The 13427-nt window shown below is 37.4% G+C and overlaps 1 protein-coding gene across 1 annotated transcript in view; it reads right to left on the bottom strand.

The window, feature by feature from the left end:
* The window catches only part of LOC140170365 (uncharacterized), a 22457-nt gene extending 9030 nt beyond the window's left edge, over window positions 1–13427 (bottom strand). The window contains exons 1-9 of the mRNA XM_072193737.1: window positions 13245–13427; window positions 7816–8075; window positions 7366–7477; window positions 6358–6515; window positions 5301–5442; window positions 4477–4661; window positions 3806–3958; window positions 1688–2833; window positions 293–519 (exon numbers count right to left, since the gene is read on the bottom strand). Coding sequence (XP_072049838.1) covers window positions 293–519; window positions 1688–2833; window positions 3806–3958; window positions 4477–4661; window positions 5301–5442; window positions 6358–6515; window positions 7366–7477; window positions 7816–8028 — 2336 coding nt within the window. The 5' untranslated portion in view covers window positions 8029–8075; window positions 13245–13427. The remainder of the gene's footprint in view (window positions 1–292; window positions 520–1687; window positions 2834–3805; window positions 3959–4476; window positions 4662–5300; window positions 5443–6357; window positions 6516–7365; window positions 7478–7815; window positions 8076–13244) is intronic.

The following is a 13427-nucleotide window of genomic DNA, read 5'->3' as shown; positions in this document are numbered from 1 at the left end:
TAGACAGTTAATATTTGTATACTATCGACTTATTGTTTGGACTAGCGAACTTTATTTTGGCGTAGTGAACTGTCGGACTAGCGAACCTTTGGCCTATCACCAAAAGACGAGGTACAGTCAGTCTACTCTGAAGTACAAAGTACAGACGCGGACGCACACATTGTGCCGACTTTGAAGGCACGCATACCTGCAGCAGAGACGCAGCACTACGCACTGTTAACGCGCTGTATACACGCGAGTTGTCACATGGTACTTCAGTGTGGACAAACTGTTAAGTATAATTTATCAATACCTGTCCAGCTCATAATAACTCATTGCTATATTCTTGAGCGTCAGGCACGTCTTCTCAGAGCCATCCATTCCCAATTCTTGTTCCAATCTGAGAGCTTTCTGGTAATATTCGATTGCTTCTTCATACTTATCCATCTCGTGAGAACATGTTCCAATATTCATGACGTAAGTTGGGATGTCAAGGTGTTTGTCAGAGCCATGGGTTAGTCGACAGCACATGTTGTACGCCTATTAATATAAATGATTATCATATAGTTTCACAAGTCGTTGAGCATTGGGTTAATGGGTTTAATCACCACTACACAACAAAAAGGGTTCTATGCTTAAATGCTCAATGTCAATTTGGGATGAGATTACATGTATACAAGCGTGGATAGGTCAGACATAAATTCTCCTACACTCTCAATTTTAACCTGTGTGTGGATATGAATGTATTCAGATAGTATTTTGAATATATAAACTAACATCTCACGTGATGTGGACTGATTTTCTTGTTTGTAATTGAAAGTTGTCTTTCATTGGTGAAACAATTTATATTGGGAGTATTTAATTCAAGATGTCGCTCTCATCAGACCACCAAATGGAAGTTAAACTGGAATCATCATCCAACACGCGAGTACAATACCATTCACCTGCAACTACACCTGGGCTGGCCACGGAATTCCAATCTGGTGGTGTAATACTCCGTACTGTTCTAGAGGCAGGGGTTAGCCTAATGACATATGAAGACCAGAGCGCAAGAAGACTGTAAGTCCACTTTTGACGAAAAAGGATGAAGACAAAAATTTGGCCCTCCCCATAGGGGTCACGTGAGGGGTCAAGAGGGGTCAAAAACAAAAATTAAAAAAAATGTTTAATGTCGTCAAGCGATATGTCAAATTACTTGTCTTATCACAAGGATTACGAAAATCATACATTTTGAGCTCGGTTAATGAGTTAGTGGGTCACTTCCGGTTAAAGGTCATCTGAGGTCAAATTTTAAAACAACCTTCAAATTCAACAAACAAGGTGTCAAATTGCTCGTCTGTGCACATAGATTACCAATATGGTTAAATATTTCCAACAGCTGCATTCAGTTGAGTTATAAGCTTTTGTTTCAATCCGAGCGCAAGAAGACCGTAAGTCCAAAAATGATAAATCGATTAATATAATATCGATCAATATTACAGATATTTGCTTGGTTGATATACAAAATGATTCTTCTTGCTTGTACCCATGTACCTGAGAAGTATCAATATTATGGCTTTTTTGGTTTCAAAATTATCTTATTTAAAAAAAGTTTAAACGATCAATCTCAAAATGCCAAATATGGACTTACGCTCTTCTTACGCTCAGGTCTTCATATCGTACAAGCACCACATAGGTGAATGTGAAAAACATAGCAACTAAATCTCACCTCTTGGAAGTACTTCATAGCTTTCTTCTTCTCGCTCTTAATATGCACTATGGATGGTCCTGGATCTAGCACTGCTTTTGTCTGCACAGCTGTGCCCAATGAATTCAACGCTCTGGCTATCAGCAGATGATTCCCCGATTCCCCACCTAAGATATTACGTCGAATATCCACAGCCTTCTCGAGCCATGGGATAGCCTCTGCTGCACGCTGCTGCGGCTGATACCGGTTAAGTATATCACCTCTGACGTAATAACAAGTGGCTAGACTCATGCTCTTGCTTGCACCTTTTGTGACGTGATTATTGATGACATCCTCTATCTCCGCAAGTTTTTGTAGGAGACTATCTGCGTCGTGACCTAGGTCAAGTAGTTGCATAATCTCATAGGACGTGCTATTTGCGTAACCTAACATGTCGCCGCGATTTTTAGCCTCGATGGCCAATAATCGGTAGAATTTTAAGCGGTCTTCAGTGAAGTAGATAAGCTCGACGGCTAGATACACCCACCACACGGTCTCTGGTGCTTGGAACTCTTCTGGCATATCTGTTGATGTTTTCAGCATTTCTAAGAATCTGATGTAATTTGCTCTATCCTCGTCAAGCTTTGCTAAGGCACTGACAAAATCTTCCTGAAGACGCTTAGTTAACCTTCGTAACCTCTTCCCGTAATACGACAGGTAGCTCCTCTCTGCTTCTTTATATATCGCTGCCAATTCACCGCCAGAAATTTCAACAAGTTGGATAATGAACGACCTCAGAAGCAAATGCATGTGGTAGCGAAGACCTTTCGTTGACGTTTGGTACATGTCTTCATCTTTTTCACTCTCAAGAAGGCTTCTGTATTTCAGCGTTTGCAAATCTAGTTGCAGTGATACAACATCGCGTTTTCGGTAGTCGAGAATGTTTCGAGCTGCGTCGAGGGTGAAGGAACCTGGTATGACGGATAATTTGATGATATTTCGACGGTGATTTGCCGGTAAAGATTCCACGGAATTTCGTAGGCAGAAAGCCATTTGGTCATCTTTTGCGAGACCAAGATGTGATAGCGCCCTCATCACATTGCCTAGTTGAGGTCCAGCGTCTGCTGACAGGAAAGACACCATGTCTTTTGGTGAAATGCTACCATCTTGAAGGCGACTGGCAACTACCTGTGTGGTTTATAAGGTTGTAAAAGAAACGTTACTATTCAATCCCCACTTTTAATATTAAAAGTAATAAACATGATAAATGGTATAATACATGTGCATGTTTAACATTCGATTTGTTTGTAGTACGTCTAATTTTCTGTCAAATGCTTTTGAGGATCAGAAAAGACGAACAGTCTAATCATCGACATATCGTGCCCCTTTTACATTGCATCAAGGCCAATACCTGATCTGATATACGTCCGTATATAGACGAATCCAATGAGGCAAGTGATGATCAAATTTCATTACTGGGTTCCATTTGTACCAAACTGGTGTTTTGACTGCCCAATTAGGTGGATTATAAGCCGCTTAAAAATCGATCTTCTACCTGTGCTGTAAACTCACAGACTCTTTTGTCTACGTTTAACACAGGTATGGAATGCAGTTTAAAATCCCCAACAAGGCTGCATCATTTCACATTTCAGGTGAAATGAAACCCAACAATGTCTGCCATTGATGTGTAGGAATGCCTGAAATTGGATTGGTCTATAGCAGCCCGTTGCTAAAGGTAAGGACGAGCCAATAATGCAAGCTAACATAGGAACACATTTGAAGCTATTTGAATGACTATAGTTTGATCAGCTCGTAATCGGCGGGCCTTATAACATCGCGGATTGATATCAATATATTTTATTTTGCGGATTGTCTTGTGACATCTCGCCAGAAGCACCACAAGCTATCCATTGAGGTCATACACTTTGTCTATTTTCTTTAACACGCAAAATATAGACAAACATGTTAACTATTATAATATCACTTTTAACGTCGGTCTACTTTTCTGCGTAGTGGTAAAAGCCTAACAATTCCCGCCGTTTACGAGCTGATCAAAGTATAACAAGCTAGCAGTACCTCTGTACGTATACCATGCCATCTCACCTATACATCTGTTACGATTGTTACCATAATGTGCCCATAAGTCACACTCACACTTACCTTGAGAGCAAGTGGGTTTTTGCCACAAAGGTTGACCAGCTTCTTCACCTCCTCATCTTCAACACTGGTTTTACCGGCATGATATCTGAACATATCAATGGCAGCGTTGAAATCTAACTCGTTGTGCTCATCGAGACGAAAACTATGGATCACCTGAAATTTTGAAATGTTCAAAAATTAATTTTGCCGTTTTGGAAGTGGATTTTAGAAAGATTATTTTAATGATTGCGATATTAACGATGATATATAGAAACAAATTACTGAAATTAATCGAATGAGCAGAAAAATAGATATGATTCTCGGGCAGTCGGTCACAGATTCGTGAATCGTTAACTTCTTATGAAGTATGCCTGGGAGTACAGTAGTTTCAGTATCCAATACCAAGGTTCACTGAAACTAGGCCTATATAGAGGTTATCCGTGTTCTATAATCTGCATATTATGTCAGCGACTGCTATACCATGTTGAGGACTTTCCAAAGAAGAACATGCATGTGCAAGTTGCAACCATGACTGTTTCAAAATAACCCGCCAAAGTCATGCAGGTAACTTCGAGGTCATACATTGAATTGGTTTTAATGAGAAATACTACGGGAACCAGCGCCTTTTGTTAGAAGTCACACATGAGTAAAGTGGATAACCTCTATTGTTAAAACATGTTTAAAAGTCTTACTTTCAAGTTCAAATCAGTCTTCTTCACTCCAAGTCGTGAGGTCATCAATACTTTCAATCGTGGGTTTGGAAGGTTGGTGATGTTTTCTAAGAAACTCTTGAATTGCATATACATAGGGTTGGGAAGCTCAGATGATCCTGGGTCCAGTGGCTGGTCCACATTATCGAGGAATATAATGGCCCCACCTGTAACAAATATTACATCAGGTGAAAGAAAGCTTTAATTACAGTGTATGCCGTTAAATATTATTCATATTTCAAACAATATCCATTTGAAAGACTTTATGAATTGCTCAAATGTCACAACAGTATTTTTTTGTCTTAATCGTTCAAAACTAAAACCGAAAAAATATCAATACATGTACACAGTACTAATCAAAAACAACAACAACATTTATCATAAGCTTAAAAAGTTACCTTTTCAGAATCTGAATAGAGCAGCGACGCTATCACGGCGTCTTCATTCAGCGTAGTGATGCCTCTCCTCCTGACGACCCGTTGGATGGTCAAGTGACAGCAGATATGGATCTGGAAAATACTCTCAACGCTTCCTGATTGAAGCCAGAGGAGAGGGATCGTCATAGATCGTAATCACTACGCTGAATGAAGACGCCGTGATGGCGCCGTAAGCTACGTCGTTGCTCTAATCAGACTCTGAAAAGGTAACTCTTTAGCTTTAATATGTCAATATGACATAATGCACGAGCCTCGAAGAAGGGAGTGCATTAGACGAATCAACATACCTATGATATGACAGAGTCCAATATCAGTTTACATACTGCTAAGATTTATCATGTTTATGATTTGGCCTATTTATGTCCTTACCATGTTCTTTGCAGTCGTAGTTTCGTAGGAATGCAAACAAATTGTTGGGTTCAAAATCTCTGCTTTCTATGTCAAATGCGTGCATGATGGCAAAGAATATGCTTTCAATGGTTGGCAACTCTCTCAGATCAACCACAATAACCTAGTGTGTGGATAAAAAATAATGCTCTCAGTGGTTGGTTTTTCGTTATATCAACCACAATGTCATTGTGTGTGGAAAATATGTTGGCAAAGAATATGATCTCAGTAGTCGGCAACTATCTCAGATCAACCACAATAATATTAGTGTGTGGATAAAATAATAATATGCTCTCAGTGGTATATGATATGATATGATTTTATATGATATGATATGATTTTATATGATATGATATGATTTTATTGGCACAAAATCGCGGCCCGGAGGCCGAATTACATTGTACACAAAGAATAAGTGTGGTCGGGTTTTCCTTAATAGATCAACCACAATAACTACTGTATGTTGGCAAAGAACATGCTCTCAAATAGTCGAAATCTTTCTCAGATCAACCGTAATAACTAGTTTATGGATATTAAACATGTTGGCAAAGAATATGCTCTCAATGGTCGGTAACTCTCTCAAATCAACCACAATAATAGTGTGTGGATAAAGGAATGTGCTCTCAGTGGTGCCGTGATGGCAAAGAACAATGGTCAGTAACTCTCTAAGATCACCCACAATAATATAGTGTGTGGATAAACATATGGTTTTAACATATTGTGGAATATTCCTTATTGTTTTGGACACATATAATCATTTGGACGAATGAATTGTAGGATGGTAGCCTTTGGCATGTTTGGCAGGTGATTTGCACTAAGACTGATGGAAGACACTCACACATTTTACATTTTGCTTGAGTTGCAACTGTTCCATAAAAAGGTGATATTGCAAAGTCAAACATTTTGACAGCCACGAGTGTTATTTCTTTCTCATATTGTATTATTCATAGAGTGATAAGCAAAGAACGAGTCTTTTTCAAAATTCATTCCTTTGCGCTTGCATAGGTAACACATAAAAGTACACGATAAAGTACGTCACCTTTCTGTACTCTCTGAGTCGTAAGCAGGCCTCCTTTGCTAGTCTTGTTTTCCCAGTGCCAGGCATCCCACTTATGCACAGACAATGGATGTGTTCAAACTCTTCTTCCAAGATGCCAACTATCGTTTCGATGATGTCACTATAACCAAAGAATGGACCTGATGAGGAAATCAAAATGATTTATCAAAAAAGATTAATATTTACTGAAGTATTGGGCTATTCCAGTTGATGTCAATACAATTACATCCCTTATATGGAATATATGATCTTAATCTCCCATATAGAGGGTGTAACTTTCAAATGGAGTCATCCATTCAGGTAATCCATTTTCAACATGTTCAAGTTCACACTCCCTGTGTGGAAGCTTAGGGTCCAATTCTCATTCCATAGGTGTATTTATTTTTAAATTTATTTTATGGATTTTAACTTTAATAGTCCAGTATGCTTCAAATACTAGGTGTAGATACCGGCTACATTCGTTTCTTCATTAGGTTTTAGATCACCGTTTCTTTAATTCTCAATCAATTTCAACAAATAAGGTCTTAACAAATCAGAGCTAAAGAATACAGGTATTGGCTGCTTGTTTCAATTTTGACATTTGTCTTTATTATAGGTGAACACAACTGGTACCTTCTTTGGCTTACTGTAGGTTGAGAATTAAAGAAACAGTGATCGAAAACTCAAAGAAGGAACGAAATCAAAAGTTGTATTTTAATGTTCTAATCAATGGAAAGCATGGGGCTGGTTCTTTTGTTCGAGAACGCTTTGTGTACAAATCTATAGGGCATTCAATGGCACATTCTGCAAATTCTGAATTTTGGATCACCGTGTCGTTATTTCTCGACCGATTTCCACGAATGAGGTCTTAAATCCAACCTAAAAGATGCAGCTATTGACTACAGGTTCTAATTATGACATATATCTGTCTTTGTTTTAGGGGAAATAACTGATACCTTAATTCGTTTACAGGTCTGTATACTTCCGTCCCAGTCAATATGTCTCACATACCTTCTAGAAGTGAAGCATTCTTGTTGAGTCTCCGTATTACAGCCTTTCTCTCCCTCTCATACTCATCTAAATCCTCCAATAAATCCATCCTCTCCAAACCTTCAAGAAGCACCTGCAATGATATCAACAGTCACGTGTATGAAACCAACTGACTTTATTAATGGAGTTCATTGATATTATTTTGGTGTATCAACCTCAGGGATGTCAGGAGAAACGAATGTTAGCAACTTGCAAACTTGTAAGAGAGGTTCAAAATGTAAGTGTTTTTCTTAAACTAGTTACGTGTAATATACGTACCATGCACGTGCAAGTTCTGGTATTTCATTATTAAATAATTTCCATACACTCTATTAGATAACGAGAATCAATCAGAGCAAACGTTAGAAAACGCGCACCACGCACAGGGGCGATGCTAGAGAGGGTAGGGTTGAGAAACCCAGAGATTCTTACCCGTAAAAGTTGGGTATCCTCATCATGAATCAGATTCTCCTTTTCCGATGCATCAAACAATTTAAGGGCATCATCACCAATCTCTTCATGCCTGGGTCCTAATTTGTCTTTAAGAAGTGTGCGAGCTTTCTGGATATCTTCTGATACGAAGTTGTCAGCTAGCCACACGATGAGCCAACGAAATCGACTGATTTCCGACAGGTTAACTGTCATTGTGATGACGAATTATGACGGTGAGTTATGATTAGTCCACTGTTACACTACAATGGATGGAGAAAAGAAAATATCATTTCAGCAGAAATTAATAACGCGATTATGCGCTCGTAATGAGCCCCGATGGGACGCAGCTCCTTACCTTAAAATCTAGCTTCCCCTTGCTTGTTGCCAGGCTTCTCTCCACGTCCTCATTTGCCATGTTGGCATATGTATTTTATTGTAGTAGTATTTTATATATTGTGTTTTGTGTTGCCTTTTTAAGGCCCTCCTGGCTGCTTGATGGCCTGCAAACGCAGGTTTTCAGCGCACAGCGTCAAAACTTCGTGTCTAAAATTGCCGCGATAGTACGGTGAATCCTCACGTTTTTCAAAAGCTACGCATGGCGATTTTGTTCGAGATAGGCCGAGCGACTCAGGTTAAGCATACCATTTACACGATATGAGATACCACAGAGTTTCTATTCCACACGTTTTTACGATTTGCACATGCTGAGTACCATATATATGATGTTGCCATTACAAGAAAATTCGATTTGTTGCCAGGTTTTGTTTCAATAGTCACTACACTGTTGTTTTTACACGCATTATATTTTACTGCATTTTCACCATAATAACGATTTTTCGTACATTCAAAATGTGATATATTCAACTGTTTGAGAATTATAATCATATAAAGCTCAGATCCACGTGCTGTATATAATATTAAATCACAAGTCTTTAATACAATGCACTATATCGAGACACTATGCAACTTTCTTTATCTGCGTCAATAATAGAATATTGATTTAAATAGAATCGAATACATCTCTACATTTTGAGTTTATACTTCATCACTGAGCGATCTAGGGATCGGTTCCTAGCCAATCAGATAGGACTCCTTTTCTTGCGTTCGGTGAAATACCAATCGCCCGTCGCTCACCAACGGAGTATTAAGTTCCAGGGGAAAATATTTAGGGTGTCGACACTGTGTAGCGTGTCCTGGGGGTGTTCGTACATTCTTTTGTTAATTTTGATGTATTTTTATGATGTGATTAATAAAGAATGATTGAATAATATGGAATGGATAAACAAAGGATATATTTCATGTTTTTACTTTTCATTTATCTAACAAGATTGTTTCTAGTCCGGGTTTGCAGGAAGTACTGAAAGTGGGAAGTTCTTAAACTTCAAATTATCAGCGCTGCAGTCATTTGGTGTCATCGTTGCCGAAGTCGACACAGGCGTTTTTAGAGATTTACCCATGCAGGACTAAAAATAACATTTATCAGAATCACTGAATAGATTCACCAGGTTTGTAGATAAACAGATTGAAAAAATTTCTTTGGTAGATCTTCACCACTTCCGGTTTGCCGGATCCCGACTGTAGATGGTGTATCACTCTTCGTTAGATATAAATAACCCTGTAAATAACTGTTGTATTTATACAGCGCCTTTCACACACTCATAGAAATGACTTGTTCGCCTTGTTGGCGCAATTCATAAGGAGTAAGTTTGGACAACTCAAAAATAGTGTAAAAGTTGCCAAAACAAAATTCATCTTAGTTACCCGAACTTAAAAAATGCTGAAAAAGCTCAAAAAGTTCCGTCAACTAATCAACTTTGTTGGCATTACTTAAAAAGTTGATGTAAGTCGTTGCGTCAACTTTTTAAGTAATGCTAATTTCTGAATTCAAGTTAAGGGAACTTAGAAAAATAAATAAGGTTCAAAGAACCAATTAGTTGAGTTATTGTAACTCAAGATGTAAGTTGATGTAACTCGTTCATATTAAGTTACTGGTACTTATTGTTTTGAGTTATTCCAATTTGGTACTTTGTTACTTAATTCACGTAATTGGATCATTTTCTGCACAATTAGCAGTATTCAAATATTTATTTTTGTAATCAGTGCAAAATTTTGTATACTATAGTACACCTCTAGAAAAATATGTTAACCTAGTTTCATTTTCTGAGTTGTAACAACTCAATAAAGTAAGTGCAAATGAGTGCGACCAACATAATGATATCGAGTCAGCGTTACTCAAAATTGTACGCGTTGAAATTACTCGGAAAGTTGACGCAACGACTTACATCAACTTACTGAGTAATGCCAACGAACAATTTCTATGAGTGCATGTACATGTATCAAAGCGCTTTACATTTATTCCGCTGTCGTAAGAATATATCAGCTGCCATACAATGCCCAAGGCATGCCCATACCTTTGGGCGGCGCTCAATGGACTGTCTGCGTCTACGAAATTCCGTGCATCAACTGCAACCATGGTCGCAAATTCGAGACTCGTCTTATGAACACTAGAAAAAAAACCCCAGCGAGGGTGTCTAAGACTAAGCAAAACTACACCCGTCAAACTTACAACAGTCGTCAAGTGAACAGTCAAAATCGGTCATAGCAGATCATGCTGTTCATCAAAATCACGTCATTAACTGAGTCAATATAAAAATCCTTTGTAAAGGGTGTGATTCAAAGTCTAAACTCATCAGAGAATCTATCTGGATCAGGAAAAGAGGCCCCAACGTCATAGGGACGAGGGAGCCCACTACTTAAGTCACGTATACGATCCTCTCCTGACTGATACACCATCTACAGTCGGGATTCAGCAAACCGGAAGAGGATCTACCATCATCGTATGATTCTGAAGATGCCTGTCGACCACGATAGACGAAACCGCCAATCGTGAGTTAAATTCTGGTTTTGGGCAAATATATTTCGTCGCTCGCAAGACATAGTGGCGTATCACGAAAATGGCCATTTTGAGATAATTGCATCTGAAGTTTTTGCAACTTTTAACCGTTTGTCATACATTGCCTCGATTAAAATGTCCCCTTTTTTGAATGGATATGAAAATATAAATATTTAAGTTACATTTAATGTATAAAATACATTGCTGTCATTCACCAATTAATTGTTATTAGTCATTAAAAGTTATACGTCAGTATGTCAAATTTTTTGAAAAATGATTCTCCATTCAAAATTGACATACGACACGTGATACGACAGTATGTCGAATAATAGTTGAATTCATATCCATATTGGCCACACAGGGATATACCAAAAGAGTGGCGTATGTCACATATTTACGACATAGTGGCGTATGTCACTGATACGCCACTATGTCTTCCAAAACAAGGGGAATATTGTACACAATAATTCCATTGAGTGAGATGTACGCCAAACCTAATTAGTGATAATACTTAATTAATTAATGACATGTATGTCTTGAAAGTTTTTCAGAATGAAGAGATTTATACATAGATTATGAAACTGATCTTATCTCATTTTGTCAAAAATGGCTGATACGACACTATGTCTTGCGAGCGACGATTTATTCAATCATTGTCAGAAGTCTCATGTTTATCAAATGTCTGATAAATCGGGAAAATACATTTAAACCATTTTGTTTTCAGAAATATTGACAAAATATGAATAAACATATAAGGATGGTTTAAACATCAGACATCAGGGTTGTTTGATTTTTTTAAATAACTAATTTAAATCAAGATTTTTGAATGTTAATGATTATGGACAATTTTATGCTATTTCGGTTCTAAAATAATCATCTGCATCAATTCTTTATGATTTTAAATAACTTTAAGAACCATATGCAGGTCTGTTACTCTTTTATTCAAGATTTTACATCAACAATAGCATTTGAGTGACAAATTGTTTGATTCTTATTTCATAATTATTTGAATTGGCAGAATGTTAAACCACGTTGGTGGCTTCAGCGGATGGACTCATGCCAAGGGATTTTCTGCAGAAAGAAAATAGTTAAAGATTTGTTTCTCTTGATAATTATGCAAACATCGTGTACGAGTGTAATTAATGAGATGTCACTTGATCTGGAATAAATAACATGGATAGCAACAGGTGTAAGGTGTTAGCATGGATCGAACCATGTTCACGGGATGGAAATAATCGGATGATATTAAGGGCTGGGGTATGAACGTTTGGACAGTATTTATTTTGGGACATTTGAGCACATCAGACATATCGAATTGCATTCTGAATACGAAGAATGCCATTCTGATATCAAATAATTTTGATTTTTGAAATTCGCAATTTAATACACATTTTATGGCAAATCATTAAAATTGATATTTTGATATTTAACAGTACTTGAAGTAAACTTTATAAATCTGATGATTTATACTTAAAGTGTATGTAGGTGGGATGAAAAGCCGACGATCAATTGAAAATTTTGACCTTTCGTATTGAAGATATGGATTTTTTCCCCAAAACACCAAAAAAATTAGGTCTTTTTGGGAAAAAATCCATATCTTCAATATGAAAGGTCAAAATTTTCAATTGACCGTCGGCTTTTCTTCCTGCTACATACACTTTAAGAATATATCATTAGATTTATATAATTTACTTCGAGGACTGTTTTATATCAAAAATTTGAAAAATAGCAAATTTTTATAATTTGTCATAAAATTTGTATTATATTTTGATTTTCAAAAATGAAAATTATTTGATATCAGAAAGACATGCTTCGTATTCAGAATGCAATTCGATAGGTCTGAGGTGCTCTTATGTCCCACAAAAAATACTGTCGAAACGCAATAAACGCTCATTTTAGATCCCTTAATCGAAAGATAAATTGTACACTCTCATTGCACATGTGTACAAACTAAGTACACCTCATTTAATCGCTTGCTTATTACTTATTACATAATATGACACAGTATTTGCACATATGGTATGTGCGCTTTACGCTCTCGCACAACACGCGCTCGCTTTTCGCACGCACTTCACGCAACCATCTTTTCTTTGGTTGTTTTCAGGTACGCGGATCGCAGCTCACACTTGATAAAGGCCTATAGGGCCGAAATATTGTGAATAAATCTGTGGATTAAATTCCCAGAAAATAAAAACGGTTTGTTCCAAAACTCTTATTTAATGGCTCTACTATAGGCCCTATAGTCGTAGATAATAAGTCAAAAACAGTACCAGTTTGTTGTACAAAAAACACTGTCAATGGTTTAATGTAAACACACAACGTATATATAAAGCTGTATAATACACGGAGCAGGGCAAAGACCTACCTTTAAAAGGAAGTTCATTTTAAAAGCTTATAGTTTCGATACTTTAGTTTACCTTTACGGCGTTATCTTGACTTGCATTGATACCATTTTACCGTGTACGTTTTACGAAACAAAGCACGATCATACCAACTGTACAGTGCTTACAAAGTTACAATTCAGTTTTATAGTTACCTCATCATTTTAACACGTCACCGGCACAACACCCGGGCACAGCACACTACTTCTTATTAAATAAAAAAACCAGGCGCAAAAAACATTGTAAAACATTAATGTCACGAAAATAACTATGAGAATGATTCATGCTGCCGCATCCTGAGCTGAGCCTGTACATTGATATTTTGTCACGCAATCGTG

Source organism: Amphiura filiformis, chromosome 14 (assembly GCF_039555335.1).
Source record: "Amphiura filiformis chromosome 14, Afil_fr2py, whole genome shotgun sequence".
NCBI classification, from domain to species: domain Eukaryota; kingdom Metazoa; phylum Echinodermata; class Ophiuroidea; order Amphilepidida; family Amphiuridae; genus Amphiura; species Amphiura filiformis.
The sequence above is the reverse complement of the archived record's forward strand: the minus strand, read 5'-3'. Positions and strand labels throughout refer to the sequence as shown.